Below are 27,990 nucleotides of genomic sequence, written 5' to 3' on the forward strand. Positions count from 1 at the left end.
CTCTTAAGGGTTCTCCTTTGGAGCTGCTGTGGGCTGGGGGTGCAGCGCAGGGTCACTTCTAGGGGAGATTTGTCTCTTTTTTCCTTTCCTTTTCAATGCTCCCTCACAGCCGTGCTGTTTAACGGCCCAACTCCTCCGATTTATCGCGACAAGCGATAGAGGAACGGCCGCTGTCGCTGCCTAATTCTGTAAACACTGAGTTGTACAAACTGGGACCGAGGAAACTGGGGGGCGGGGAGAAGAGGGTTTATACTTTATAAAAACAGAAAAGAATTTCAGTGGATAAACTTTTCATGGGGCTCGATTGCGGTATCTCCTCCTTGGCGGGCGGTGGCAGGGCCGCGCCGAGGCCGAACTACCGCGCCCAGCCCGCCTGCCGGCACCGCTTCCGGTCGTGACATCATCACCCCGCGCCGGAAGTGAGCGCGGTGCGGCCGTGGGACGGGGCTGCGGCCCTGCGGCTGCCATGGCGGAGTGTTCGGGGCTGCAGTTCGTCAGTCCGTACGCCTTCGAGGCGATGCAGAAGGTGGACGTGGTGCGCCTGGCCGCGCTCAGCGACCCCGAGCTGCGTCTGCTGCTGCCCTGCCTGGTGCGCATGGCTCTCTGCGCCCCCGCGGACCAGAGCCAGAGCTGGGCCCAGGATAAGAAGCTCATCCTGCGGCTCCTCTCGGGCGTGGAGGCCGTCAACTCCATCGTGGCTCTGCTGTCCGTCGACTTCCACGCGCTGGAGCAGGACGCCAGCAAAGAGCAGCAGCTCCGGTAACGCCCGGGTTCTGTGGCGGTCTGATCGAGGCCGCTTTCCCCGCAGTTTTATGTTAACTTGTTCGTTTTATTTATTCAATTCGTCGAAAATGGCTTTGTGTGACCGTGGCAGTGCGGGGTGCTGAGGAGAAACCGAGGGGCAGCGCTTCCATTGTGCAGCTGGGGAGTGGAGGCCTTTGAAATGATGCCTCTGTTCTCCGAGTGCGTCCTTTTAATGTCTGAACAGATTTAACACGGAATTGACTTTGTAATACTGCGCAGTTCCGATGCTCTTTTCCGACCTTAAGCGTGATAGAAAAAAGTCCCTGCTGAAATGGCTGAAATTTGCATGAAATGGCATCGCTGTGTTTTCGTTGTCTGGCAGGCACAAGCTGGGAGGAGGCAGCGGGGAGAGCATCCTGGTGTCACAGCTGCAGCACGGGCTGACGCTGGAGTTTGAGCACAGCGATTCGCCCCGCCGGCTCCGCCTGGTGCTCAGCGAGCTGCTGGCCATCATGAACAAGGTGGGCTGACTTACTGCCTGCTTCTGCTGCTGTCGTGTCAGCGTGTATCCGGTCCTTATCTGCTTCACCAAGGTTTAAATATTCAGTCTTACTGAGCACTGGCCCGTGGTTCAACTCTGTGTGAACCCAGTGCCCTGGAGGAAACCTTTCTTCCTCAGAATGAATGAGGATAATCTTTTCTAATATGATAGAGGCTCAATATGTCTCATAATGTGCTTCATTCAAATATAACGTGATTTTGTGAGGCTTCAGTGCAGAAACCATATCTGAAAATGAAATCACACCTTTTGTTTCTGTCTTATTTTTCAGTCTTGCTGCAGCGTGGTCTTGGCTGATGCATTTCTCTTGTTTTTTCTGCCTGTGTTTTATTTTCCCTGTGCAAGCTTATTGTATTTCTGGAGTTCTCACTGAGCTGTTTTTCTTCTGGAAATAAACAAAAATACAGGTTTTATTGGAGTACTTCTGCTAGTAAATATTAATTATTCTAAACATTCATCTTGACTACTCTGTGATTAGAACTGTACATTTTTTGGTAATTTTAATATGTTGTATCTGTTGAATTCAATGCTATTAAAGTCTGATTAGACAAACTTCTTCATGCTGTTTGCTGATGAGAAATGCCTTGTAGGTGTCAGAGTCGAACGGGGAGTTTTTTCTCAAATCTTCCGAGCTCTTTGAGAGCCCTGTCTATCTGGAGGAGGCAGCAGATGTTCTCTGCATTTTGCAAGCAGGTATAGTGCTCTGTCGTTCTGTGTTCATTAATATTGCTTTGCTTTTGAATTCGTAACTTCTTACAAATAAATAAAAAAAAACTTTCTGAGCTGCTGTGGCTGATTTAACGTTAATCTGGGCTCTCTATCTCTTTGAAAGAGGAATAAACCACAGATTGACACATGTTTTTCATTCATACCTTTCAGCAAGTTTTTATTTGTTTTGTAGTGAAACACTCTAACTGTGAAAACTCTTTGCCCAGAGCTGCCATCGCTGTTGCCTATCGTTGATGTAGCTGAAGCGCTGCTGCACGTTAAAAATGGAGCCTGGTTCCTCTGCCTGCTGGTGGCAAATGTTCCTGATAGCTTTAATGAGGGTGAGCTAAGGTTTTTTCTTGTCTAGCTTACTTGTTCTGGAGATTTGTAATAAAGTTGATTCTGGGCTAAATTATTTATTGTAGATATTAGAACTGGGATGCTGATAGATCTTTCTTTCTCAGTATGTCCACTGCCCTTTTATCAGCCTAATTATAGTTATCACTGTGTGAGCATTCCCATTTGTAGGCCACCTTTCTTAGGGCTGATTCCAGCAATCCAATCCCAGCTGCTACTGGGATTATGAACCTGGTGTGGCCTTGCTATTCGTGCCTGCCCCTCAGATCGAGCCATACTATGAGGTGAAACATTTGCAGCGACGATGGCTGCATAGCATCTATTACCACACAATAAAATTTCATTTTCCAGTGCTGCCAGATGCACAGCTTGCATTAGGGAGAGTGTAAGCAGTAATTGGGTGATGCATAAATCTGTAAACATCCTGTAATTTCTTAGGGAAGAAAGGAAAGACCATTTCCTTGTTCTTCCTACTCAGTGTTGATCACTGCTTCTTGGTGTAATCCAGCTAATAGATCGCAGTGAGCTGAGCAGAACATTTTGGCTCTGTGTGTTTGTGGTTTTCTATTGGAAAGATGAGATTAAATTGCACCTCCTGTTGGTTGTTCAGTCTGTAGAGGTTTGATTAAGAACGGGGAACGGCAAGATGAGGAAAGTGTTGGAGGCCGTCGCAGAACAGAAGCGCTCCGTCACCTCTGTAAGATGAACCCTTCCCAAGCTCTGAGGGTCCGAGGCATGGTGGTGAGTCTGACACACATCTGTTGTGAGACAAGATGGGAGACTTAATTGTGGTCCTTACTGGAATGTTGACAACAAAAAGGTGATTAGTGTGGACCTTTCTTCTAGGTGGAAGAGTGTCATCTACCAGGTCTTGGTGTGGCTTTGACATTGGATCACACCAAAAATGAATCTTCTGATGATGGAGTGAGCGACCTGGTGTGTTTTGTGAGTGGTTTGCTACTTGGAACGAATGCAAAAGTTCGAACTTGGTTTGGAACTTTCATCCGAAATGGCCAGCAGGTAAGGCCATCATTGAATAAACTGCTTTTTAAAAATAGTTCTTGCTGTAAATCTTCCGCTCATGGGCATCCATGTTTTTCTGAATGCACATCTGTCCTCTCCCTTCACAAGGCAGTTTGCTGGTAAGGGACCTTCAGGTCTGTAGTTAGAGTTGCTGAAGGCAGCTCTTCAGTTGTGTTTCTGAGAGATTTTCAGGTGCGTAAGCAAACAGGCCGTGAAATGAGTGGATGGTGAGGTGTCAGTGATTACTGTTCATGCTCAATGTTCACAGTAAGAAGTTGAATCCTGTTTGTGAAGTTGAAGTTGAAAGCTGTTTGTGTTTATTTTGAATTAAAGCGTTACGATACGGTCATGTCTTGCCTATTCCCCCAGTACTGAAATTTTATTTTAAAAAATCCTCCTTTCCCTGCTCTCATTCATTTTATTTTACTTTTTTCTTGAGCTCATCATTGCAGAAGCTCTTCTCTCATACAGTGCCTGACGAGTTTTACATTGTTCTCATTTTTTAACTTCTCTCACAGAGAAAAAGAGATAATATCAGTTCTGTGCTTTGGCAAATGAGGAGACAGCTGCTCCTGGAGCTCATGGGAATCCTTCCCACGGTTCGCAGCACACACATTGTTGAAGAAGCAGATGTTGATACGGAGCCAAATGTGTCTGTGTACTCTGGACTGAAGGAGGAGCACGTTGTGAAAGCCAGCGCGCTGTTACGGCTCTACTGCGCTTTGATGGGAATTGCTGGGCTGAAGTAATGAGCTGTGCTTTTACTCACTGGCTGCTCATTTAAACAGAGGATGAGAGATTTGGGCACTTCTAATGTCTCTGTATCTTAATATCCTTAAACTGTTCTTGGTAGAATCAAACTGTTTGAGTACTGAAGGAGGCACTTCTCACGTGCACAGAACTGCCAGCTGATGGAAATGTGAATGAGTGCTGAGAGTGAATATTATTTAATGCTGAAGGTCTTCAGAGACATTGTGTGCTTTTTACTTTCTGGTACTATTCTTACCAGAAAAGTTCTTTTTAATGATGAAGATCCACGTATGAACTTCACTGATGTTTTATTTAATCTAAAATATTAATGTGGGAAAGGCACTGCTCTGTTTAAAGCTGCAAAATCAGTTCTACAGACTCATTGAAAGAATCCTAAGCATTTGGAGCAGCAGAGTAGGACAGAAAGCTGTCGCAACATACACCGTATGAACTTTGAGTTTTTATTGTGACTCTTAAGTTCAAGAGGAGTGCCGTTTAATTTTAATACTCTTATATTGACAGTAACCTGATAAACTGAATGATAGAGAAAACTTCACATTTAACCATTGTGGCGAGATTGGAAATCACTGTGAAATGATCAGTGGTTCTTTGTGGTTTTTCTCCCTGTTCAGACCAACAGATGAAGAAGCTGAGCAGCTGCTGCAGCTGATGACCAGCCGGCCGCCCGCAACCCCCGCTGGTGTTCGCTTTGTCTCTCTCTCCTTTTGTATGCTGCTGGCCTTCTCCACTCTTGTCAGGTATTTCCCCAGTTAATGCACTTTTTAATTATTTTTTTCTTTCTGCTAGTAATGGGTAGTAAAACCAACTGTAATTTGTGGGCAAATAATCTTTTATGTGATTTCTTTGTGCAGTACACCGGAACAGGAACAGCTCATGGTGATGTGGCTGAGCTGGATGATAAAGGAAGAAGCTTACTTTGAAAGGTGAGAGGAGGCTTCTTTTGTTTTTAATGATTCCAGTAATCTCACTTTTATTTCCATTGGAAATGAACTCTTCCTCTTTGCTGTTGTAGCATTTCTGGTGTGTCTGCTTCCTTTGGAGAGATGCTTCTCTTGGTAGCCATGTATTTCCACAGCAATCAGCTCAGTGCTATCATTGATTTGGTCTGCTCCACACTGGGAATGAAGGTAAACCCTAAGCTGTTTCTGACACATACCTCTCTCTGTTAAAATGAGCTTTTTTCACTGTGTTTTTAAGCTCTTATGTTTACTTTGCTTTTATACAAAAGCTTCAGTTTTGCTGATGTACCTCACTAAATGTATACTGAAGAAGAGAATATCTAAGCTCATCTAGAAAACGTTGCTCTGTGTGTAAAATTGGAACAGGAACGTTATGATAAAAGATAACATCAGGTTATTGAGTGGATTTGTAGAAATCATAATTTGCAAGAAAAGATATTTTTAAGAAAAGTGGTTGAAGTCATTTCCAAACTGAGCTGCTAAGGTTTTATTTTAAGTACTTTTAAGAAATATCTGCGTTTGGAATGTAAAGCTAGAACTTAACATTATAAGTGCTTCGTTCTGTGTTTCAGATTGTTATAAAGCCCAGCTCTCTGAGCAGAATGAAGACAATCTTCACACAAGAGATTTTCACCGAACAGGTATTTTAGGTTTTAGTCTTTTTAGTTTTGTTTTGTTTTGTTGTTTTTCTTCAGGCACTTAAGTTTGACCTACAAGAATTCATGCCCTCCTGGAACTAAAAAACTTTGGCCTTTTCTTTTGTACGTTGAGGCAATTGCATAAATAATATAGCAGTGGGAAATTGTTCTTCACTGTATTTGTGCTGCAGTTTTACATCCTGTGTGTACTGTGTTAAACCACATAAAAACATTCATTAGTTTCCAAACAATCAAAAATGAGTAAATGTCCAAAAGGATGTAGCTCTGCAGCTTTGTCACGTTGAGCTGTGTTTTGTGATACAGTGAATATCTGTGTTATTTTTCATGACATTTATAACTTTCTTTTAGGTTGTCACAGCCCATGCAGTCCGTGTGCCTGTTACAGGCAGTCTCAGTGCCAACATTACTGGTTTTCTACCCATTCACTGCATTTACCAGCTCTTAAGAAGCCGGTCATTCACCAAGCACAAAGTATCCATTAAGGTATGAGCTTCATTTTATTTCTGTTCTCAAGTTTGGCTTTTCCAATATGAATTGCCTAAAAAATTAAAATATGACCAGTGTTATTTGTGATTATTACAGCCCGTTACCAACAAAAAATGTGGTTATTTTCAGCTCTGGAATGAAGCATAGTGCCATGGTTGGTTTTTTTTTTCCAGGACTGGATTTATCGGCAGCTCTGTGAAACCACCACTCCGCTCCACCCTCAGCTGCTTCCTCTTATTGATGTCTACATTAACTCCATTCTTACTCCTGCATCAAAATCCAACCCAGAAGCCACAAACCAGCCTGTCACAGAACAGGAGATACTGAACGTTTTTCAAGGGCTCACTGGGGTAAACTATTTATTTTTTTATGTACTTTCATGTCAATGTGGGTGTGGTTCAGTACATTGTATGTATGCTTGTTTTACATTGTGAAAGTTGTATTTTTGTCTTTAATCCCTATGTAGTCAATTGCTTTGCCCTTCAGTGATGGTTACGTGTACAGAAGTGAATCTTGTTCGTGCTGCCCAGTGCTCTAGGAGGATTGCTGTTTGTCACCCTTTCACACTTTTCCTTTGGAAGTGGTCAATTTGTGCTATTCAGAATAGAAACTAAAACACTTAAAAGTCATGAACTCTTTCTAGCAGTAAAATGGATTGAAAAGGAGAAGTGTTTATCTAAGGTTTCTATTATTGGCCTTCTTAGATCAAAAATATTAATTAAATGAAGCATTCTAGCTGTTCTTGTAAGAAACACCTTTTTGATAGAAGTATGGGTCACATGGATACATGTAGAATGAGAGGCAAGCATTGATTTGTGCTGGGATCCTGCGGCTCCAAGAAATCAAAAGTACATTTTACGTTTGAAGGTAATTTAAAAAACAAAATTTCCTACCACTTTCAGCTTAGACCTCATATGGCTTGACAGTCTTATGCAAGGTTTACTGCCTTATCCTCCTTTGTATTCGTAGGTAAATCCAAATTTTTGTCCCCTGGTACTGGGAACGTGATATGGCCTTTATATGTGGTTTTGTGTACAGGGAGAAAACGCTCGTCCTACTCAGCGGTACAGCATCACAACGCAGTTGCTCGTCCTCTACTATGTCCTGTCATATGAAGAAGCACTTCTGGCAAACACGAAGATACTGGGTATTTGTGAATATGTTTAGATTTTTGTATTAAATGCTGTTTTGCAACTGTTGCATGTGGCTTCTTTTCCTCTTCTTCTCTAGCTGCCATGCAAAGAAAACCCAAGTCTTACTCTTCAGCATTAATGGATCAGATTCCCATCAAGTACCTCATCCGGCAGGCACAGGGGCTACAGCAGGAACTGGGAGGTATATCTGTCTGTGAAAGTCTAATGTGCATCAGGATGGAAAGCTAAGCTTGTTTCCAGCTCTGCTGCTGCTGTCTGTTTCATAGTGTGCTTGCCTTTCTGCTTCTTTTGAAATGTCAGCAGTAACTAGTGAGATGAGAGGTAAATTTAAAGAGTAATAAACTAGTTTTTAAAGTAGAAATGACCTCAGGATTAAGTTTTTATTCAGGCTGAGCTTAAGTCCTCTCACGTCTCCAAAATAGAACTTTTCCTTTCTGTAGGAGGTAGAACTTCAGGCAGTGAATGTGCAAAGCTCGTAAAAATGTTCAGCAGTGTCTGTGAAGGTCTCTTGTTAAAATACTAGGCAGAATTATGTTCGGGTGAGTGATGTAGCTATTTAAATCAAAGGTGTGTACTTCCCGAATACTCTTACAGGTTTGCATTCTGCACTGTTACGCCTTCTTGCAACTAACTATCCACACCTCTGCATTGTGGAAGACTGGATCTGCGAGGAGCAGATCACGGGCACTGATGCCTTACTGAGGAGGATGCTTCTCACAACCATTGCAAAGAATCATTCTCCCAAACAGCTTCAGGAAGGTAACAACTGCACTGTGCAGTGTTCTTTTCAAATTGGGAGATTGTGGGGGGTTTTGAAATTGCAGTCATTCAGTTCATCTGATCATAATACTGCATTTGTGTAATGAGAATGTTCTGCTGCAGCATTGTTAATATATGAGTCTTCAGGTCACAAAATCAGAGAAGATGTTAGAAGTACAGTTTCACCAAGATCCCATTGTCTTTCTTTTATAGCATTTTCCATGCTGCCTGGAAATCATACCCAGCTGATGCAGATTTTAGAACACTTAACGCTTCTCTCTGCTGGTGAATTGATCCCATATGCAGAAGTATTGACATCAAATATGAATTGTTTGCTAAATGCTGGAGTCCCACGGAGGATTCTTCAAACTGTCAACAAACTGTGGATGGTTCTTAACACTGTGATGCCAAGAAGGTAGGATTGAGATGCTGTTAGTGCAGATAGAGGTGGACTGCCACTTTCTGTTCTAAAAGTAATAACTTAATTCCTTTGTCTGAGGAAGTGTAGATCATGACTGAATAGGGTGTGCTGGAGTTGCATTCCTTTTTCCTTTGTTAAAATGTTTAACTGTTTGTATTGAAGAGGAAGATAAGTTCTTGTTTTCAGGAGAAAGGAAGTCTCTCATTCGCTTATGGTATAGAAAGATTGTTCTATAAAGTAGGACCTCGCTCTAGTAAGAATGTGCCTTTTTTGAGGAAGTGGATACGCTATTGCAGTGAAAACAGAATGCTGTGTTTGTGGAATGTAAGTTAACTGTATCATGGTTAGCTTCAACATCTGCAAATGCAGTGTGGGTTTTTGTAGGCCTGTCAGGGAGCAGAAAAATACAGCTGACTGTGGTGAGTACTCGGATGCTTATGTGAGCCTTTTGCTCTCTATATTCAAAAAACCAAAATCTTAAAAATAATCTCATTTTAGGTTGTGGGTGATGACTGTTAATGCTCTGCAGCCTTCGGTGAAAATGGTCCGACAGCAGAAGTACACTCAGAATGATCTGATGATTGATCCTTTGATTGTGCTGAGGTGTGATCAGAGAGTTCATAGGTAAGCATCTCCATTAGCTTTTATGCCCCAAGGTGTCTGATAAAAAACCAAAAACTTTCAGTACTTGACAACATATTTTCAAACTTGTCACGTGAGCTGGTAAGTTCCAGCTTTGAGTGCACCTTTTTTTGTGTGCTGAACTTGTTGGTCTGAGAAGTGAACCGTGCGTGCTGCTTGGGCATGTCTTACTGTCCAGCTGCATGTCTTGTTAAATAATCTTACAGAGCTCTGTTTTGGAAACTCTGGGGTTTACACATAGATCATCCATTTTAGATACATGTGTGTGAATTTGTTCTAGATCTTGCAATATGCTTAAAATGGCTGCTGCCACATGGCGGGAAGGGTTGTCACTGCAACATCCTGCCTCTTCACAGCTGTCTTCTACCACCCTTCATGGGCCTGTAGATATTGCATCTTTTTGGGTGATGGTTTCTGCCAGAGGGTGCTTGGTGTATGTAACAAAGGTAGATTTGCCTCATTTCTCGACTAAACTCATTTAGCAGCACTCAGAAATTCGTTCCAGGAGCTGTCATGGTGACAGAGGAGGATGTGTAAAGCTGAGTTATGGCTTTGATGCAGAAGAACTAGTTGAGAATTTTAGTAGTGGAAATTATCATAACTAATAGCAACAAAGCAGCTTTTAAGGAGAACTTGAAATAACTAATGCAAAAAATTTAAGTCAGAATTTGTACATTATAACTTCGGTTTTTCATAGTACTGATGAAAATTGCATTTGTTATTTTAAAAAGGATATGGTTAATCATTGTAGGAGTACTTCAGCCTCCAGCTTTTTTCCTTTTTGTATGCTTTTTTATGTCTCCTGTCAGTTGTGGTTTAATTTTTCCCTTTTTACTCTTTTTTTACTACCCTGCTGTTTGTAATAAATGAGTGGCAGTCATCTTGATGTGTTCATCACATTCTTGTTTGTGTGTATCTGTACCTCCTAGCCTTTTAGCAATTGAACTGTTAATCCAGTTTTCATTCAACTGCAACTCTGCTGGACTTTTCTGTTGGAGACATCTTTAAAGTCAACCCATAGATGAAATATTTACTTGTACGTCCCTTCAGCCTAGGATGAAAATGGAAAATCTCACATTTCCAATACTCTGAGAGATCTATAAGACAGTGTGATTTGAAAGTTATCATCTTAGTATTGTGGGAGCAGTTTCGTGGAGCTTGTTTTTTCTCCATCATTCAGAGCATTGATTACTTAAATCACTACTGCAGATTCTGTTCTAGTTTCCTCTGTTTATCAAGAATTAGTGTCTTCAGTAGTTCCTTGTTTTTGTAGAGCATATGCATGACAGAAGCAGGACTAAACAGCAGGGCAGCAGAAGGGCTTATAACCTTCAGCATTCTGTGATGATAGGGAAAGATGCTTTAGTATGATGCAGAGTACAGCCAAGTGCATCTTTGAGTTCCTTCAGTTTGTTTTTACTATTACTGTCTTACCGTTCTGCCTACTGAAAAGGCTTAATTTGATGTGTTCCTGTATCAGGAGCCCTCCTCTGATGGATATAACTTTGCACATGTTGAATGGATATCTTCTTGCTTCAAAAGCTTACCTCAATGCTCACCTGAAAGAAACAGCAGAGCAAGACATTAGGCCATCCCAGAACAATGCCATGGGTCCAGAAACCCCAGAAGTTACAAGGGAAGAATTGAAAAATGCATTGCTTGCTGCTCAGGTAAAGAGGAAAAATGGTTAGTCGCTGTCATGGAGAAAGTAAATGATATAACAGAAATACAGAAATAGAAAATAAAAAAGGAAAGACAGGAGACCTAATAGAGTATTTGTTTTGTTTTAGTTGACTTTCTTTTTTGGTGAAAAAGAAGCAGCAGTTTCTGCATTCAGATTGTTAAATACTTTCTGGGGAGTTCTTGATTAACTGTGTTTCACAGACATTCTTTCCTTACCTTTGTCTGGAAGAATGTCACATATAAAGTGTCTCTTAGAGAATGGTTTTTTTAGTTAATAAGTTTTTATATTGAAACGAGTAGTCTCCTCTGAATACTGTGAATTGTATGGCATATGCATATTTTGTTTGATCTGGGTGCTTTAATGGCTGTTGAAGATATATTTTGAAATAATACTTGATTCCCATGAAATGACTGCTCTGATCTATAATTGTGTTAATGTACTGGATTTAAGCATTTGTTCAGGTAGCATTCTAATGTTTTCTGGGATTTATATTTCCTGATCTGTTGTTTTTTGGTTTTTGTTTTTTTTTTTTTTTCTATTAAAAAAAGTGTTCAATAGCCAGAATTTATAGCAATCTAACTGCCTTTAGTTTCTACAATTGTCATTGTTTCGCATTTTGTTTTGTGCCTTGTTTGTTTCTTTATTATTTATGTTCTCCTGCTGCTTTTCTTCACAGGACAGCGCTGCCGTGCAGATTCTTCTAGAGATCTGCTTACCAACAGAAGAGGAGAAAACCCAGAGCAGTAGTACCTACAGTTTGCTAAAGAGTGTTCAGAGTACCACAGGTCCGAAGAGTTCAGATCTAGAGGAAGAAGAAGATAGCTTGCTGTGTAACCTTCGAGAGGTCCAGTGTCTGATCTGCTGCCTGCTGCATCAGATGTATATAGCTGACCCCAATATAGTAAAGCTAGTTCATTTCCAGGTCTGGTTTGCATTATTTTAGTTCTTTTATGTTGGTGGTTTTTTTTTTTCCCTTCTGGTTAGGAAAGAACCAAACAAAGTGTTCAAAGGATTTTGGGTGCTATTGTTGTGTTCCTTACAAATTACAAAAACACTCTTCTTTCTGTCCTCCCACATTTGTAGTAACCACATTCCCTCCAAATTTCAGTGCTTTTGCTCACTGTCGTAGCTGAGGGGGGAGCAGCAAAGCCATGTCTGTTCCTCATCATTAAACACAAGCTTTGATTGTGCCTTTGCCCTGTTATATACTGAAATAGCGTGTCCGTTCTAGGCCAAAGAAAACTGGCATGCACATCTTTTAATTACTTGTTCCACATATTGTGGGGGGTTTACTTTTTTTCTGGCAGTGATCTGAAATTCATGTACCCATTATTCAAAAACCGTAGTGTGATTTCAGATGTAAACCTCTTATCTTTCATTTTTGTTAGGGCACACTTCATCTCCTCAGAGTCGAAGGCTAAAGAATGCCCCTGTCGGGGCAACTGTAGGCCTTCAAAAAAAGAAGCCTGGGAAGCTTAGCAATTTTTTTAATATAAATCTGGTTTTTGGTGTGTGTTAAATTGTACATTGCCAGATGGCAGTCTCGTTAAAAGCAGTTAATTTGCCTTGACCTGGAATTGATTAAGTGGCTGGAAAAGTCCTAATGGTTCTGTTGTGAAATAAGCAAGTTAGGGCAAATACTAAATGTTGGAGTCCCATGGATCAGATTCACCAAGCCTCCCTCAAGTTGCCTTTGAGGTGCAGGCCTGTTGCTTGTCTTTCTGAGCGAAGGAAAGTTAAAAGTGTATATATTTGTTTAGAAAAAAACATTAGTGAAGCAATTTTTAAAATACTTTTGGTATATCTGTTTTCTTAATCCGGCAGGGTTATCCATGTGAACTGCTGGCCCTGACGGTGGCAGGGATTCCATCGATGCACATCTGTTTGGATTTCATACCTGAGCTCATTGCCCAGCCTGAACTTGAAAAACAGGTATTGTGCGATCATCTAGTCAGAGAATCACTGTAAGTAGCTAACCATGATACAGTCTTGGTTAAGGGGAGAGAAGAAAAAGACGACTTAAAAAAAAAAAAAAAGTCTTGCTCTAACCTGCCCAGTATATTAAGGTAGTATCTGTAGCATTTTTACCTTGAATTAAAGGTTCTGCCACCAAATCCAGGACTCCTCCAGCATAGCTCTGTACATTTGTTTTGCAGATGCTCATGAATTTCAGTGTTATTTCACCTCTAAGAATGTGAATAAAGGCTCTTTAAGTAACAGTTTTCATTTTTTATATTGTGTATCTATCAGTTGGCAGAAGTTTTGCCTACTTAGTTTTTTAGCTGATATTTGATCGCTAGAGGAACTTGCATAAGTTCAGATTTTGAAAAGTTTTTTTTTGCAGAGATACTCTGCAGAACAGATGGAGCAGCCTGAGGATCAAAATTTTATCTTTCCTTGTGAAAGGTTTGACTACCAAGTCTTTTTTTTTTTTTTTTTTCCCAGGGAATATTACTACTTAATTGAAGTTTAGCAAAGGAAGAGTCAGGAATTTGATTTTTGAAAGGTCTTCTTGTCATGGTTGTGAAAAACAAGGGCAAAAAATTGTTAATTAGTAGTTCCTAAAGCAGTGATAAATGTTGATTTGGTATACTGCAATATAAGAGATTACGAATTTTTCTAGTCCTAGGTAGCTGGATATTTGGGAGCTAAAGATTCTTCTGTTCTCTGTGTTAAACAAATTTCTTGTTTGCTTTTATTTAATCTCTTTTAAATACTGCTCATGAGATGGCATTCAGCTGAAGTTTAAGCTGGAACACATGGGATATTTAACAGCTTTTACAAGGATTACATTGTAAATTGTTTGTTCCTTTGTTGCTCGTAGAAGTATTGGAACAAATGATGTCTGTGAGGGAAATTCTGAAAGCCTAACTGATGCTTGACTAATGTTAAACATCTGTGTTGTGTTTTTTTTTTTTAAAGTCAGCAGAAAAATTTTGCAATAACTATTTTTAAGGCTTCTCTTCCTTGTTGTGAAATGGAGAATATTTACTAACTCCTAAGTTATGTGAAGAGCTTAGGATCGTAATTGCAAAGCAATGTAAAACTCACTGTTCATTTCTTTCTTGCCTTTTACCTACTTAACAGATATTTGCCATCCAGTTACTTTCGTTTTTGTGCATTCAATATGCTCTACCGAAATCTCTCAGTGTGGCTCGTTTGGCTATCAATGTGATGGGAACCCTACTCACAGGTGAGCAGTCCAGCAATACCTGAATGCATTGCTGTGGAAGTTAGATTTGTCTAGGTCATGTACAGTTGTACCAAAATGCCAACAAGTTAATTGTAACTGTAAAGGTAACAAAACAATTCCTGACTAGATTTTGGTAATAGTTCCTTTCTACTTACCTATTTCCTTTTTCTCCATAGTTTTAACCCAGTCAAAGCGCTATGCCTTTTTTATGCCAACCCTGCCTTGTTTGGTGTCATTCTGTCAAGCCTTCCCTCCATTATATGAGGATATTATGTCTCTGCTGATACAGATAGGGCAAGTTTGTGCCTCTGATGTTGCTACACAGACGAGAGACTTTGACCCAATAATTACACGTAAGTAAGGCAGCTTGTATTGCACAAGTAATTTACTGGTGTTACGGATATAATATAACTATTTATTTATATGCACTTTGTTTTTCTAACTTAATTTTTTTTAGGTCTCCAGCAGCTGAAGGAGAGACCAAATGAAGTGTTGGGACTTTGTAAAGATTCGCCTTACAAAAGTTGTTCAAGGGATATTACAAGTGTGGACCCTGATGTTCAGTTGTGCCAGTGTGTTGAGAGTACTATAATTGAAATTATTAACATGAGTGTCAGTGGAGTTTAGGAAGAATGCAAATGGTGTCTGGATTTGGAAAGAGCTGCCAAAGTGGATTGAAGCACAAGTCTGTGTTTTTAATTCATTGGATTCAGTTACGGCTGAACCTTGTTGAAGGAAAAGAATACTTCAAAAGGACTTATTTTGCTTGGTAGATCATTTGAAAGTAGGCATGATTTTTTGGGTGTGCTTTATATCTGATTTGATACAGCAACAAACCCATAATGGGTTTTGTAATGCTGTGAAGTGAGGACTTCATTTGTTGAGCAAAATGCAAAATGATGGGTAAGAAAAATTCGAGATTGGAGAGCTTTACTAGAACTCAAATGAACTACTGTTTCAGAGCCTTGCAGAGCAAGATGGAATAAAATATTCCAAGGAACACTTGAAAAGTGATGTAAATAACTTGCACCATCATGTTGATTACTAAGAAAAAGCTTTAACTTTTTTATTTGCCTTTTGAATCATTGGTCAAAGTGTGAATTAGTCACAGAACTGAGCCAAACTGGCCCATGAACTGTTGACAATTCGAGATCAGTAACTTCAAAACTGATTAATTTAAAGATCAGCCAGCCTTCATGAAAAGTTCGAAACTGGTTTCAAAGTTTCTTAAACAGACAAACTAAAAAAAATGAATACCCAAGCAAAAACCTCCTGGCGTAGCTACAAACTGAACTGTAGCGCAGATTGTTCAGTATTTTTAAACCTCAGTTTAAAAGAGATGAGAATGCTGTTAGATTTAGTGTAGTGATAACTTGTCATTGGGATAAGATTAAATAAGAAATTAGTATTGGAGATGATTGTGACAGAAGTCACAGTAGTGAGAAGGGTGACGAATTTCAGCCAGACCACAGCAGTTACAGCTCAGAGAACAAGAAGGCTAAATCCATGTGTGTACATGATCTTTCATTTACCGCTGCAGGATTTGGCCTTGATGGATGTATTGTGGCATTGCAGAAGAGGTTTATGGTGCAATTTTCTTGAAAGTTGCGCAAGCTCTGGTGTGAGGCAGCAGGGAGATAAAATTGTTGGGCTGTTGTGCCAGAACTGGATGTTGTACTTGACTTGCTAAGCTTGGCAGCCTATCTTTACTGGATTTGAAGTGACAGCATTCAGCATTCCTCATTAAGTAAAATATTTTCTTCCATTAAAATCAGCTTATATTTCAGAAATAATGGTCTGATGTTTAGTATGGCTGGAGGAAGTCCTGCATAGCTGTCTTTGACCTCTGCTGGATGTTAACTGGGAGGTTAATGCTGAGTTCTCACCACCATTCCAGGATTGTTTGAGTGTAACCATGTGGTAACACCCGGGTATATTTTTTGTCATCTCGATGTAATGTATGTAAATATATTTTTTTTCTTGTTATGTTCGATTTTCTATGCAGTATAGATATTTAAATAAATAATTTTAGGTAAAAAAAAAAAAGTGGATGTGCGGAACGGTGCAGAGCTGCACAAATTTTTAATTTGGGGTGAATTTTTGGTATCAGCAGGGGCACGGCCTAGGGAGCTGCGTTGCCCGGTTGCGTAGCAACGAGCACAACGCGGAAACCAGCAAGGTCCTCCACGATTGGTTCTAACGGTGGAGCGGACTCGGTTTAGTATGCGGTTTGCTGATTGGTGGCTCCGCGCCCTTTCCTGTCAGCTGATTGGCGGGCGGTGTTGAGGCCGCGCGGGAGGCGGGAAGGTCGGACGCTGACAGAGCTGTCGCCTCAGGTGAGCGGCCGCGCGGAGCCGCTCGTCGCTTTCCGCGGGGCGGAGCGCGGCCCTGAGGGGAACGGGCTCGGAGGAGGCCGCGGGGTGGCTTTCTAGGGGTCTCTTACAGAAGATGAAAGAAACGCCCAGGTGCGCAGCGTGAGCGGGGATGACGCGCTCGGGAGGATGACTGCAGCCACTCCCTCAGCGCTCTCTTCCCCCGCCCGCAGCAGCAGAACCTCCTGGGCCCACCGCAGCTCCCGGCTACTGCCGCCTTCTGCCCCGTTCAGTCCTTAAGGGAGTCCTTCCCACCCCTGTTCGTTGGCAGAGATCGCATAAGCTCAGTTCCGAACTGATCGTTGGGGAGACCCACGAGTGTCGCCCCTCGACTGTTGCGGTTGCGTTTTGGGAGGAGGGGGTGTGACTGCGAACTCCCGTCTGCGATCCCCTTCTGGGGGGGGCTTCTCTGTGCTGCTGGGAGCTGGTGGTGAGGAGCCGTGCCCTGTGCTGCTGGTTTTCTGATGTCTGTATTTCCTCCTAAAAAGTCAGTTGAGGATGCATTTCGTACATCAGACTGCTCTCTTGGTTTGTACATGCTGAAAAAGATAGATTTATGTCTTTTAAAAATAAGTCTTTATTTTTTTTTTTTTCCTCCCATATATGTATTTTCCAGTATCTTTAACTCAAACTCTCAGCATTTTAGCATGATATGAAGCAGGCTTTCCTTTATCATTCAGAATGAGGGAAATGCAAGGTAACACGAGCAGAACAGCAAAGTTAGTGGCAACTCATTTAGCACCAGATGACTGTTAATATAAAGATGGTATTGGTTTAAAGCATCTCCTTTTTAACATCAGTGCCCAGTTTCACATTTCTGTAGCTATGAAACAAGCACTGCAATCTTGGCCAGTTTTGTCACTGTAGATAACAGCATCTTGAAGTTCAAGCTAATGGGCCTGAAGGACTGAAAAACTGTTTTAATTTCATTTTCTTTTTAGTTGTTTTTCAATCTCCTAAAATACCTCTGCCACTTCTGCCTTCCTTCCCATTGGGTCTGGGTTGTTATCTCAAAAATATTCAGTTTGAGAAATGGACTTTAAAATGATGTGTGCATTTCATTCATAGTGTTTTTCTTTCCTTTTGTGCCCATATCTTTTGTTTTATTTGTATTGCTGGCGTTACTCATCAGATGGCAGTAACTTGTTCATTGTAACAAGTAAGCCAGAACAGAAGACGCAAAATATAAATTCCTGTATGCCAATTCTGCTAATGTTCAGAGCTTTTGGCTCTCTTTCTGCTTGGTTTGGTGCCATTTGTTGTTTTGAACTTTCCTCGTTGGTAATATTGACTTGATTCTGTTTTTTACTGCAGTTATAAACCTGAAATAAACAGGGAAAAGCAGCAATGTCTTCTGACGTGTCACAATATACTATTGGGGGAGTGAAGATTATGTTCCCTTGCAAGGCTTACCCTTCACAGCTTGCTATGATGAATGCTGTAAGTAGCATTTGTACGACCATCCGTTGAGCAAACAGCTTCCAGCTTTCAGTACCCATCAGCCTGTAGAAAAATAACATAATTTAATTCACCGATAACATATTTAATTCTCCAGCGTCTTGAGAATTTCACTCATGATGGACCTTACTGTTTTTTGTGCTATGCAATAGTATCTGGCCCCAGGTAGGGAATGTTGAAGTGCATTTTTGGATTTGTCAACATTCATGCTAAGAAGAAAGTTCTGTAATGTTGTAAATGCTTGTAATACATGTGTATTCTAATCTAGTTTTTATATAATTCTGCAAATATATAAGGAGAGAATGATTTAATGCAACACACCTTTTAAACAAAATGTTAGTGTTTCAGTAAGTGTTCAGCTTCCTGAGAATTTTCTTTTCCCTAGTAATTCTAATTTTGTTCTTGTTATTCTCCTTAAAGATTGTTAAGGGCTTAAATAACGGGCAGCACTGCTTGTTGGAGAGCCCCACAGGAAGTGGCAAAAGCTTGGCATTACTTTGTTCTGCGTTATCATGGCAGCAGGCTCTGTACGGTGAGTGTTTGTAACATCTGTCTGCATAGCTTTTCATTACCAAAATGTATTGGAATTAATTGCTCTTGTTGCTTCTCAGTCCTTAAATATTTGGTATCAGGAGTCCAGGTAGGGCTCCATCCATGGTTACATGTATTGCCTCCTTGGCAGTGTGGCATTAGGCAAACACAGGAGTAATGGCCTAATTGCCAGTAGCACTGAGCAAAATAACTTTCATGTTCAAGTGGATTTAGCTGTCTGTTATCGTATGGGAATTATATGGCTTTTGGACTTAAAAGGAAAATACTTGTGGTTTGCAGTTACGCAGATTGAATTGCAAAAGAGGGGTTTGTTTTCTTTTTTTTTTAGTTGTGCGAGTTGTTACAGTTTCTTTGCTCAGCAGATCTTGAATGAGTGATGACAGCTCGTTCAGGCTGTGTAACATGTAGGGAGATGTGACTTTTATAACTGGTACCTACATGAAGCCTTTCATCTTAACTGTTATGAAAGTTTAGTTCTCGTCTACAAGCCTGAAAAAGTATTCTGGAAGACAAACAGCTGTGTCCTTTATCTTCCTTAGAGAAATTACTGCTGAAATCATCATGTGAAAAGGAGGACAGGAGGGAGCCAGCAGCCTCCCCACCGTGTTGCTGTGTTTGTCATTCCCTATCCAAGAGCAGCGAGGATGCTGCAGGAGCGAGTCATGGTGCTGCATGTTCTAATAATTATGAAACAGGAGGCTCTGTAAAAACTGGAGGCCAACAAACAGACACAGGTAATTTTGAAGGGAAGAAGATAAAAATCTGTTCTAGTACTAAAAGGCATTGCCACTGATGTCACATCTTATGCTTTCAAGTCAGGGACTTTTTTATCTTCATATGTAGAAATCCCCCTATGTTGTGTCTTAACCATGTTTGTAATAAATGATATATTTAAAATGTTGCCCTTGCATATTATGCATTTGTAGTAGTGAACATGATTTTTTTCACTATTTCCCTTTAATTTTTACAGAATGCAAGGAAAACAATACCCTAGCTTCAAAATTGTCTGCCAAAAAAAGGGCATCTGTATGTGGAAACGAGAGTGATGACTTTCAAGTAGACAGGAAGAGGATTCGTCCTTTAGAAACAGAGCAGCAGGTGAGCAGAGTTCATTGGCAGTCAGGCTATCCAGGTGCAGCTCTCAAAAACAGCTGTCAAATACCAATCAACGTTTCAGAGAAAGGTGAATCCTTGGCATGGCTGTGATTTAGGTGGACAGATTTTGTTCATTCTAGTTGTAACAAGAGCCCATTGTTGCATTAAGTTATGAAGAATACCGTGTTCTAAATGAGTTCTTGCATATTTAAACGCACAATATCCACAAAGTGTGTTTATCATTAGGAGATAGTTCATATGAAGTATGAGATTTTAGAGTTGGGTGTTCTTGCAAATATATATGAAATGTACAAATAATACATTATTAGAACTATGTACTGTATCCTTGCAAATGTAGTTCTCACTAGCCTACAGCGTGGAGTGCAGTATTTCTGTAATAGATTTCATCACAATACCTTTTTTTCACCCCAACAGGTTAGAAAACGTCATTGCTTTTCAAAAGAGGTGCAGCTGGTTGATGCTTTAGAAGTTTATAATCAGAGAAAAAATGGGGAGCTGACTGTTCACTCTGAAAAAAGTGTAAAAAACACTTCTCCCAAAACGGTAAGTAATGTAATAACAGCTCCTATGCCAGGATTATTAGTTCACGGGCAGCTTTCTAAAGTGATTTTGACTTGGGCCTTTGTATGACTCAGAGTAGCCTTTATTTTAATTACTGTTTGTTTTCACTTCAAGAGCTGCTTTCCAGTGTGCTCTGCTTTGGCAAAAGAAGCCAAAAGCTTTGGTATCACTTTGAGAGAGTGGGAGATGAGTGGAAGCAATTCTCTGGGTCTTTTGATGTGATTTTCATGAGCTTTGGAAAGCTCCATAGATTTTTGAGTGGGATATGAAGTGCTTTGTGCCCCTGAACTTCAATTGGCACTCTGAAATACAAAGGCCAGCAGAGTGTGCTGTTGATTTTCAAATAAAAAGGCTTCTCTTATTTGATTGTCAGATTTGCTTTGGGTACTTTAGTGCAAAACTTCTTTTTATTTTTTTTCCTTTTTTTCAAGTTCTAGGAATTTTAGGTAGTGAAGAAAATTGAAAACAGTCACTTGATCTCTACTAAAAAATCAACTGTGAATCAGTATTTTATTATTTTTAAGAAAACGTCATTTTTTATCACCGTACATCAGTTCACATACAGTGAAGTCCCTTGTGGTTCCTGTTAATTCCAAGTGTGCTCATCGGTTGAACACTGTTGCCTGGTACTTGCTAAATGGCAAAGGAATTTGGCAAAACCAGCTCCTTGTCTCCTTGTTTCCTTGTCTGGTTTCTGTTTCGTAGCCGAGCAGAGGCAGGGTGGGCTGCTGTGCACCTGCAGGACACACAGCCAGCTGCCCTCTGCTGTGTGCCCAGCTGAGTGGGGCAGTTCTCCAGGAGCTTCGGCTGAGAAATCATGCTCTTACGTTGCTCTCTTTATTTCTCCCATGAAAACATATGGTCTGAGAAACTGGGGCAGCTGCGTTGAGGAATCCCCATTTATACTCAGTTTAAAAAAAAAAAAAAAGTAAACAGTAAATGGAGAGTAGTGTAACAAACACTTGGGGTATCAAGAAACAACTGTGAAAAGAATCTGTCTTAATGTGCTAGCCTATTGCAGTCGAACATATTGCTTACAACCTTCACAATGGAGTTTGAGTGACTTCTGTTACACATTCCAGGAGACTGGCAGCCTGTTACAATCAGGGTCTGGACTCCAGAATAGGCTAATTTACCGCAGTGGGATGAAGAAAGTTGTGGATTTGTGTTACACGCTCTCACCTGACACCGTATCTGATCCTTTACCTGCTGATTGACGTTTTGAATGAGCTCTTTGAAGCAGGTTCCAGCTTAATTAAAACGTTTGCTTGGTTAGCAGTGATCTGTGAAAGCCTGTGATAAATATTGAACTGGGTTCACCTGCTGGTTAGTGCAGAGGATAAACAGCTGCTTTGTGTGCCTTAATCAAGGGGCTGCAGCAGCCACAGGGTGCTGTGCTTTCTGAGACCCATAAAGGAGGAGTTGAAAAGCTCTGTAATGTCGCTGCTGATATCTTACTAGATTGTGCTTGTGTGATATTTCACACAAGCAGCATTCACTATTTTATCATCTAGATGGCTTTGTAATGGGGAAATGTAGATGCAGATATGAAGAACTCCTCTTATCTCTTTGTGTTTCACAGATCACAGCCTCAGTGTTTGTTTAGCTCCTTTTTACACGTAGGACAGGTCGGCAGACTTGATTATTCTTTTATTAATCTGACTTGGACGTTTTTGCTGTATAAATACTGATGCGATAGCGGCTTTATCTGCCTGCTGACAGAAGGGAAAACAAGCTGGATTGCCCCAGGTCCATATAGCTGGTATCTGATCTCAAACATTTGCCACTGGATGTTACTGATGTAGAAGGTTTTATGTTTTTCCTCTCTCTAAAAAATTTATCCCAGATTCAAACAGCTGAAAACTGGTTTAGTCTTAAAGCCAATGGCCATGGTGAAATAGTTTTCTACTTTCTTAATTATTTATGCATTCCCACATCTATTTCTCTTTATGTGTATATATATCTCTATGTATTTCTGAGCTGCATTTTCCCATTGTTCCAACAATTTTTACAAAATGGCTGCTTGATTGGTCGTAATATTTTTCTATTACTTTTATTTCATAAGCGAAATGTGGAGCTTAGCATTAGCACCAAGTATTAGTGATAACTGTTATCTTTGAATTCTGCAAATCAATTTGAATTGAAGAGCCAAATGCATTCATGGAGTAGGCAAGCTGCTGCTTATGCATTAATTGTCAGCATGGTAATGTGCTGTTCGCTGTTTCAAAGAGCAAAGTAGAAATATCAAGGTGCAATTTGCAGCTCTCTGTGTTGAGTACAAACAGAGTTGAGCGTTGCCACGTATGTAACATACACCACATGTCAGCTGTTTCCTGCCTCGCTGTTGACAAGAGCCCCATTCATAACTCTTCGTTTTATCCTTTCGGTGAATAAGTAATTATTCAATATTGAAGGCAGGATATTTGGAACTGGCTATTTAATGTGGCAGCACAGGGTAATGAAATCTGCTGTTACTGGCAACCTGAGAGGGGAATGTAACAATTCCAGCATGGGTGTAACTGTATCTGCTTTGAGGGCCTGTTTATTTGGCACATCAGTGAACCTTTTATCCCAGTGAGTGACAGCCCCAGAAGGGTTACATTTACATGCATCCTATCATGTATTGTAATATTTAATGGTGGACAAGGCTGAGTGGGGCTGAGGGTAATGTGAACTTGCTTTGCCTCGGAGTGGAGGCTAAAAGACAGCTTGATCCACAGTTGTGGTGTAACACACAGCAGGACTAGCATTTGTTTATAATGGATAATCTTACTGATTACAATTAAAAAGGGAGGGAGGCATATTGGAGCTGGCAGCTACATGTTGGTACTTGCACTATCAAGCTGAAAACCAAATACAAATCCTCGTAGACTGGAGGAATTCATTGTTTTTATGAGAGATGTACGTAGGCACTGTTACTCATGAGTTTCTTGTTTTCTGTGCTTCTTTTCATGCTAATTATTGCAGTTTGGAGACAGTTGTTCCACTATCTTGTATTACGACAGACATTAAAAAGGCAGTGCTTCTCAAGAAGAAAGAAAATGCTTTTAACAAATATTTTATGGGTTCTGCTTAGGTTTATTCATTTTGTCTTTTTTTCATAGTTACTAGAAGGCCTTTCACATAGTAGCACGTCAAATTTGTTCCTAATTGAGTCTATGTGAGGTAGTCTGGTATTTTTTCTGCAGATTTCATTAAACTGTCTGGATTCCTTTTGTGTGCTTTAAGGAAAAGTGCTCTCAGTGGTTCCATTTAGGTGTCACATCCCAAAATTTTCTTCCTTTAAGTTGCTGGATGCTTCTTGTTTTGTAACAGTAGTATCCTTCTGCCCAAGTTTAAGTGTCAGAAGTTCCTTAACATTCTTTGTGTGTCTTACCTGTGTGTGCATACTCCGTGGGAGCAGCAGTTTTCTCTGTGATCGGGTTCTGATGAAGTTGAATATGGTGATAGCAGAAAGTATTTGAAGATTTTCAGGCATGAGAGGATGTGATGTGTGTTCTTTAACATTTCTTAACGTTGATAGGCCAGTGTGATGATTTAATGGGATATCTTGAACTATCCCACAGGGCAGTTTCTAAATAGACCGTAAAAATATTTGGCTTGTTCATCTTGCAGTGGGATTTTGCTAATCTTTTTTTGGTTTGGGTTACAGCTTTCCATCCCTTGCACGGAGTGTTCCTGTTCCTCTGGAAAAGAAACTCGTAAAGATGCTGGTAACACAAAGAAGAAAGCAAATGGAGATCAAACGTTCATTCCCAAAATATTTTTTGGAACGCGAACGCACAAACAAATTGCCCAGATTACCAGGGAGTTGAAGAGGACAGCGTATTCTGGTGTCTCGATGACAATTCTCTCTAGCCGGGATTATACCTGTATTCATCCAGTCGTGTCCAGTAGTAGTAGTAACAGGAATGAACTGTGTGTAGAATTACTGGAAGGAAAGCATGTGAGTAATTGTGAGCATATGATTATAAATGTATTACAGTGAAAGGTAGTTGAGGTTTTTTTTTTTAATTTCTTCATGCTATGTTGGTTGAATTCTTCTGCTAAGATAAAATTACAGACACCACCTATCAACATTTTCTGTGTTGAAAAATGTCCACTAGAAATAATCTCTATTACTCATCCTATTTGTGAGCTTAGTTATAATTTCAACAGTTCTATTAAAAATATTTTCCTTTAAATTATGAAGTTACACATTGAGGCCTGTATGTGGCTTTGATAATGTTGTCTACAATGTGTGGAATAGAGTAGCTATCTTTATTTTTGCAAGCATTTAATTTCTTGTATACATAAATGCAAAGTGCCTTTTGTTTATTGAATGAACTACAGATCTGGCCACGTTAATCTCTTCAAGATGTGCTTTTCATTATTGCCTATCATAAAAAAGAAAAAAGAAACTGCTAGAATTGTTTTTAGGAAATAAAGTCAAATGTATATAACGACTGTGAGACTTTTAAGCTTGCTTGTTTTTTGTTGTTGTTGTAACCTGAAATGTTCTGTGCTCATTTGCTTTTAGGGCAAGTCCTGTCTTTACTATCATGGTGTTCATAAACTCACTGAACACTATGCCCTGCATTCTGCACATAACACATACCAGGCTTGGGACATTGAGGATCTAGTGAGCCTGGGAAAGAAACTTCGTGCCTGTCCATACTTTGCAGCCAGAGAACTCATGGTGGGGGCAGATATTGTATTTTGTCCTTATAACTATCTCCTGGATCCACAGATACGGGAGAGTGTAAGTATATTTGTAAGAGTCATTGCAATAAGTGAAGTTAAAAAAACAAAACTGTAATGTTCAGTGGTCACAGTCAACTGAAATCCTGTTTGTATCCAAATATAATCTACAAGTAACTCCTGGGTTAAATAATTTTTTCTTTTTTTTTTGTTAATGGTTGTTTCTGTATTTCAAGTAATGTTTCCTTTGTTCCTGTAGCTTAGCTAATCAGTCATTTGGGCTCACGGAGACCATTTTTGAACAGAATCCTATTAGTTGCTATTTCTCATTACTACATTTTACTCTGTTTTACCAGGTAACTTTTTTTTTTTTTTTTTAAGATGGAAATTAACCTGAAAGGTCAGGTAGTCATTTTGGATGAAGCCCATAATATTGAGGACAGTGCTCGTGAGGCAGTGAGCTACAGTGTTACAGAAAGTCAACTCAATGCTGCTCGAGAAGAGCTAGATTTCATGGTCAATAACAACATCAGACAGAAGGATCATGAGCATCTGCGGGCTGTGTGCTACTCTTTGACAAAGTAAGACAATTCTTTTTAATCGCTTTATGTCAATTAGTATTTAGATAATTTAGACTCCTTTTGTCTCTTCTTAAAATGCTCATAATTTGCAATAGTAGGAATCTCAGTCCCTTCTTGATTTGGTTGCAGATTCTTCGTATTTGAAAGTGAATTTATCACTCATGCCCTTTGTTTTCCCAGCAAAACTTGGCTCAAATTTGAGTGGAGTGAGAGCTCCAAAAACCTGCAGTATGTTCAAATTTGCAGTAGAGACTTGTTAAGTCTTTAGAGGATTCAGTCAGCAAACACTTTGCACAAGCACACCCTGCCCTTTTTTCTGATTATTCTCAGGCACAAGTTGTCCACGCACTGTTACTGATCATTCTTTCTCCCTACATTATGTCAGCAGAATATGATTTTAATGATTTGCTTTTGTACTGAGATTGAAACGAAGGATGTGCTGAATCTCTGCACACCTGCCTTGTTGAAACACAAGTGTCATGGAGTTCAGTGAACAGAGAAATATGAGTAACTGAGAGTGTAGTTCTGGGGGCTAGAGTTGATAAGTAAGGCAGAATGAAACTGAGAAAGTAGAAAATGTTCTCCTCTCCCCTGCTTTGTTTTTATTGTTGTTCATGTAAAGGAAAAGGTAGTAAGAGGAAAAAAGCATGTAAAATGTAGAAAGCACAGAGAGGATTGGAAGAGGGGGCCTCAACAGAAGCTGGAAATCTTGAGAGAAGTGGAATAGAAACCAGTAGACTGGGGCAGAAGCTTGGGAAGAAGGGGAGAAAACGAGGGCACAAGGGTATGTTTTGTGTGGAGTGGGAACGTGAGAAAGCTGAGTGCAGTGGCCTTGAAGTGATCTGAACTCTGATGCAGTGCATGTCAAATCATTGCCTTGTTGCGTTGGTGGCTGGTGGAATATATTGTGCAGCACTACAGCAAGTAGTTCATCGTTTTCCTATCCTCTGTCCTGAGAGTTAATGCTTGTGTCAAAGAAACGACTTCTGGTTTTCTCTTCTGTGGAAGCTAGTTCTCCTACTTTAGATATTTCAAATGCTATATTTTAGTACAAGATGGGAATAGCATGGTTGGAGATTTGATTGCCCCAAGCCTTTTAACCTTATCAGAAAAATGAAGGTTGATTGTCTTGGCAACTGCCAACAATAAGGGAAGCAGTTGGAAAGCAGAGGACTGGGTGTAAATGGCCAGTAATTGGTAATGTGCTGTTGCATAAGGTGAAGTGGCTTTGCCAAATGCATGGGTGATTAGAAAAGTCTTATTTCACTTGGAAAGGTCCTGGGCCCTCGTTCCAGGCAGCACTTAAGCAATGGGCTTAGTGCCACTGAGGTGCTAAAATGACCTTTCTGAGGAATTTGAAGATACAGCAATGGAGGTTTGCTAGCAAGCTCTTCTGATGAGATGCAGGTTTAAAAGGACAAATTGGTTGGTCAGTGGAGGACCAATCAATCACTTGTTCAATTGGTCGTTTGGTGTCAACAATAGGATTTTCTGGTAGGAAGGGAAGGGGTAAACATGCTTGAACTGAAGGCAGTCTGTAACACGTGCTGAATCCTTTCCTAAAAATATTGCATATGCTGATGTTTCCACTTCAGTACCATAGATATCTGAGAATGAAGCTGATTTTATTTATGCTTATGGCTTTTCTCTGGAAATAAATACTTACTTGAAATACCTGTTCATTATTTAAAACAAGTGCTTTACCGTTAGACTTAATAGGATGGCTGTTCTTCTCTAGAATTTACCCTTTTTTGTGATACTTTTTGTATTAGATTAGGAAAGTGTTTGTATTTGCATTTATAGCAAAACAATCTTTAAAGTATTTGATGGTGTTTAAGATTTAGAACAGGGAAACAGAGGTTTTACATTTCCTGAAATGTTTTATCCATTCATTCGTTTCTGTCTTGCTAGCCTCTTCCTAATTTTAGTTCCAGGTATTTTGATGTTACATTTGAGGAATTAGGGCTGGGTAGTACACTGTTGAACTTATGCCTGTGTTAGTGATCATCATTCCTCAACAAGATAAAGCAAATTATGGCCAAAGAAGTGATTGTTTTGGTAGTATTCATGGAGATTATTTTTTTCTGTGTAACCTGGCAAAAAGGAAGGTTTTTTAATTGTTCTGTTGAGCAGATGATTTGCAGTGACAGGACAGGAAATCTGGAGCTGAAATAGTTACTAAGCCCTGTTGCTTTATTTGATAATGATTAACTGATTTTACAGATACATATTTTGAACTGTTGTAGAAATGACAGCTGTCTTTCTGATGCCTCCTGCTGGTTGATGAGACAGACAGCTTCGGCATTTCCTGAGAAAGAAGCAGCCTGCCTGCTTTTCTAGACAGAGGGGGGGAGCTTTGTAATAGTGCAGAGATGATGAAAGACATATTTAGGTAGTGGAAATCTTATCTCTGCCACAAATGAGATGATGTGCCTGCTTAGGTCCTGGTTTTAAAAAGCCCTATCATTTATTGCATTGTCACTATGGTTATAATTCCGCTTAATTTTCAAGTTGTAGCAGTTACAAATATCTGTATAGAAACTAAACAGAG

At 40.2% G+C, this 27,990-nt stretch overlaps 2 protein-coding genes across 6 annotated transcripts in view; both read left to right on the forward strand.

Moving 5' to 3' along the window:
• Positions 1 to 396: 396 nt before the first annotated feature.
• On the forward strand, positions 397 to 16,165 carry INTS2 (integrator complex subunit 2). Its single transcript, XM_010722042.4, has 24 exons — positions 397 to 759; positions 1,127 to 1,265; positions 1,894 to 1,996; positions 2,239 to 2,352; positions 2,979 to 3,109; positions 3,215 to 3,388; positions 3,910 to 4,136; positions 4,774 to 4,899; positions 5,014 to 5,085; positions 5,175 to 5,289; positions 5,694 to 5,762; positions 6,129 to 6,263; positions 6,440 to 6,616; positions 7,305 to 7,413; positions 7,497 to 7,601; positions 8,015 to 8,179; positions 8,393 to 8,594; positions 9,099 to 9,224; positions 10,723 to 10,912; positions 11,603 to 11,848; positions 12,751 to 12,858; positions 14,014 to 14,119; positions 14,296 to 14,472; positions 14,577 to 16,165. The coding sequence occupies exons 1-24, from the start codon at positions 467 to 469 to the stop codon at positions 14,744 to 14,746; spliced, it is 3,579 nt and encodes a 1,192-aa protein (XP_010720344.2). The 5' UTR covers positions 397 to 466; the 3' UTR covers positions 14,747 to 16,165.
• A 109-nt stretch (positions 16,166 to 16,274) lies between these two features.
• Positions 16,275 to 27,990, forward strand: part of BRIP1 (BRCA1 interacting DNA helicase 1) — a 103,690-nt gene continuing 91,974 nt past the window's right edge. For 3 of the 5 annotated variants that reach the window (XR_014887576.1, XR_014887575.1, XM_031556457.2), the window contains exons 1-9: positions 16,275 to 16,455; positions 17,806 to 17,931; positions 18,370 to 18,481; positions 19,041 to 19,235; positions 19,472 to 19,599; positions 20,032 to 20,160; positions 23,831 to 24,124; positions 24,698 to 24,919; positions 25,240 to 25,439. Coding sequence is in view for 3 of the 5 variants with exons in the window: in XM_031556457.2 (XP_031412317.2) it covers positions 17,839 to 17,931; positions 18,370 to 18,481; positions 19,041 to 19,235; positions 19,472 to 19,599; positions 20,032 to 20,160; positions 23,831 to 24,124; positions 24,698 to 24,919; positions 25,240 to 25,439 (1,373 nt within the window). In the remaining 2 variants the exon portion in view is untranslated. Of the gene's footprint in view, positions 16,585 to 16,726; positions 16,922 to 17,805; positions 17,932 to 18,369; positions 18,482 to 19,040; positions 19,236 to 19,471; positions 19,600 to 20,031; positions 20,161 to 23,830; positions 24,125 to 24,697; positions 24,920 to 25,239; positions 25,440 to 27,990 lie in introns of those variants that run through there. The other 2 variants (XM_031556458.2, XM_085240865.1) reach the window with 2 other exon arrangements.

This window comes from Meleagris gallopavo, chromosome 21 (genome assembly GCF_905368555.1).
Source record: "Meleagris gallopavo chromosome 21, MGAL_WU_HG_1.1, whole genome shotgun sequence".
Taxonomy (NCBI): domain Eukaryota; kingdom Metazoa; phylum Chordata; class Aves; order Galliformes; family Phasianidae; genus Meleagris; species Meleagris gallopavo.

Coding starts and splice junctions, on each gene's coding strand:
- INTS2 (XM_010722042.4), top strand. CDS start 467: ATGGCGGAGTGTTCGGGGCTGCAGTTCGTCAGTCCGTACGCCTTCGAG. Junction 5,763..6,128: donor AAGAGATTTTCACCGAACAG/GTATTTTAGGTT, acceptor ACTTTCTTTTAG/GTTGTCACAGCCCATGCAGT. Junction 7,602..8,014: donor GCTACAGCAGGAACTGGGAG/GTATATCTGTCT, acceptor ATACTCTTACAG/GTTTGCATTCTGCACTGTTA.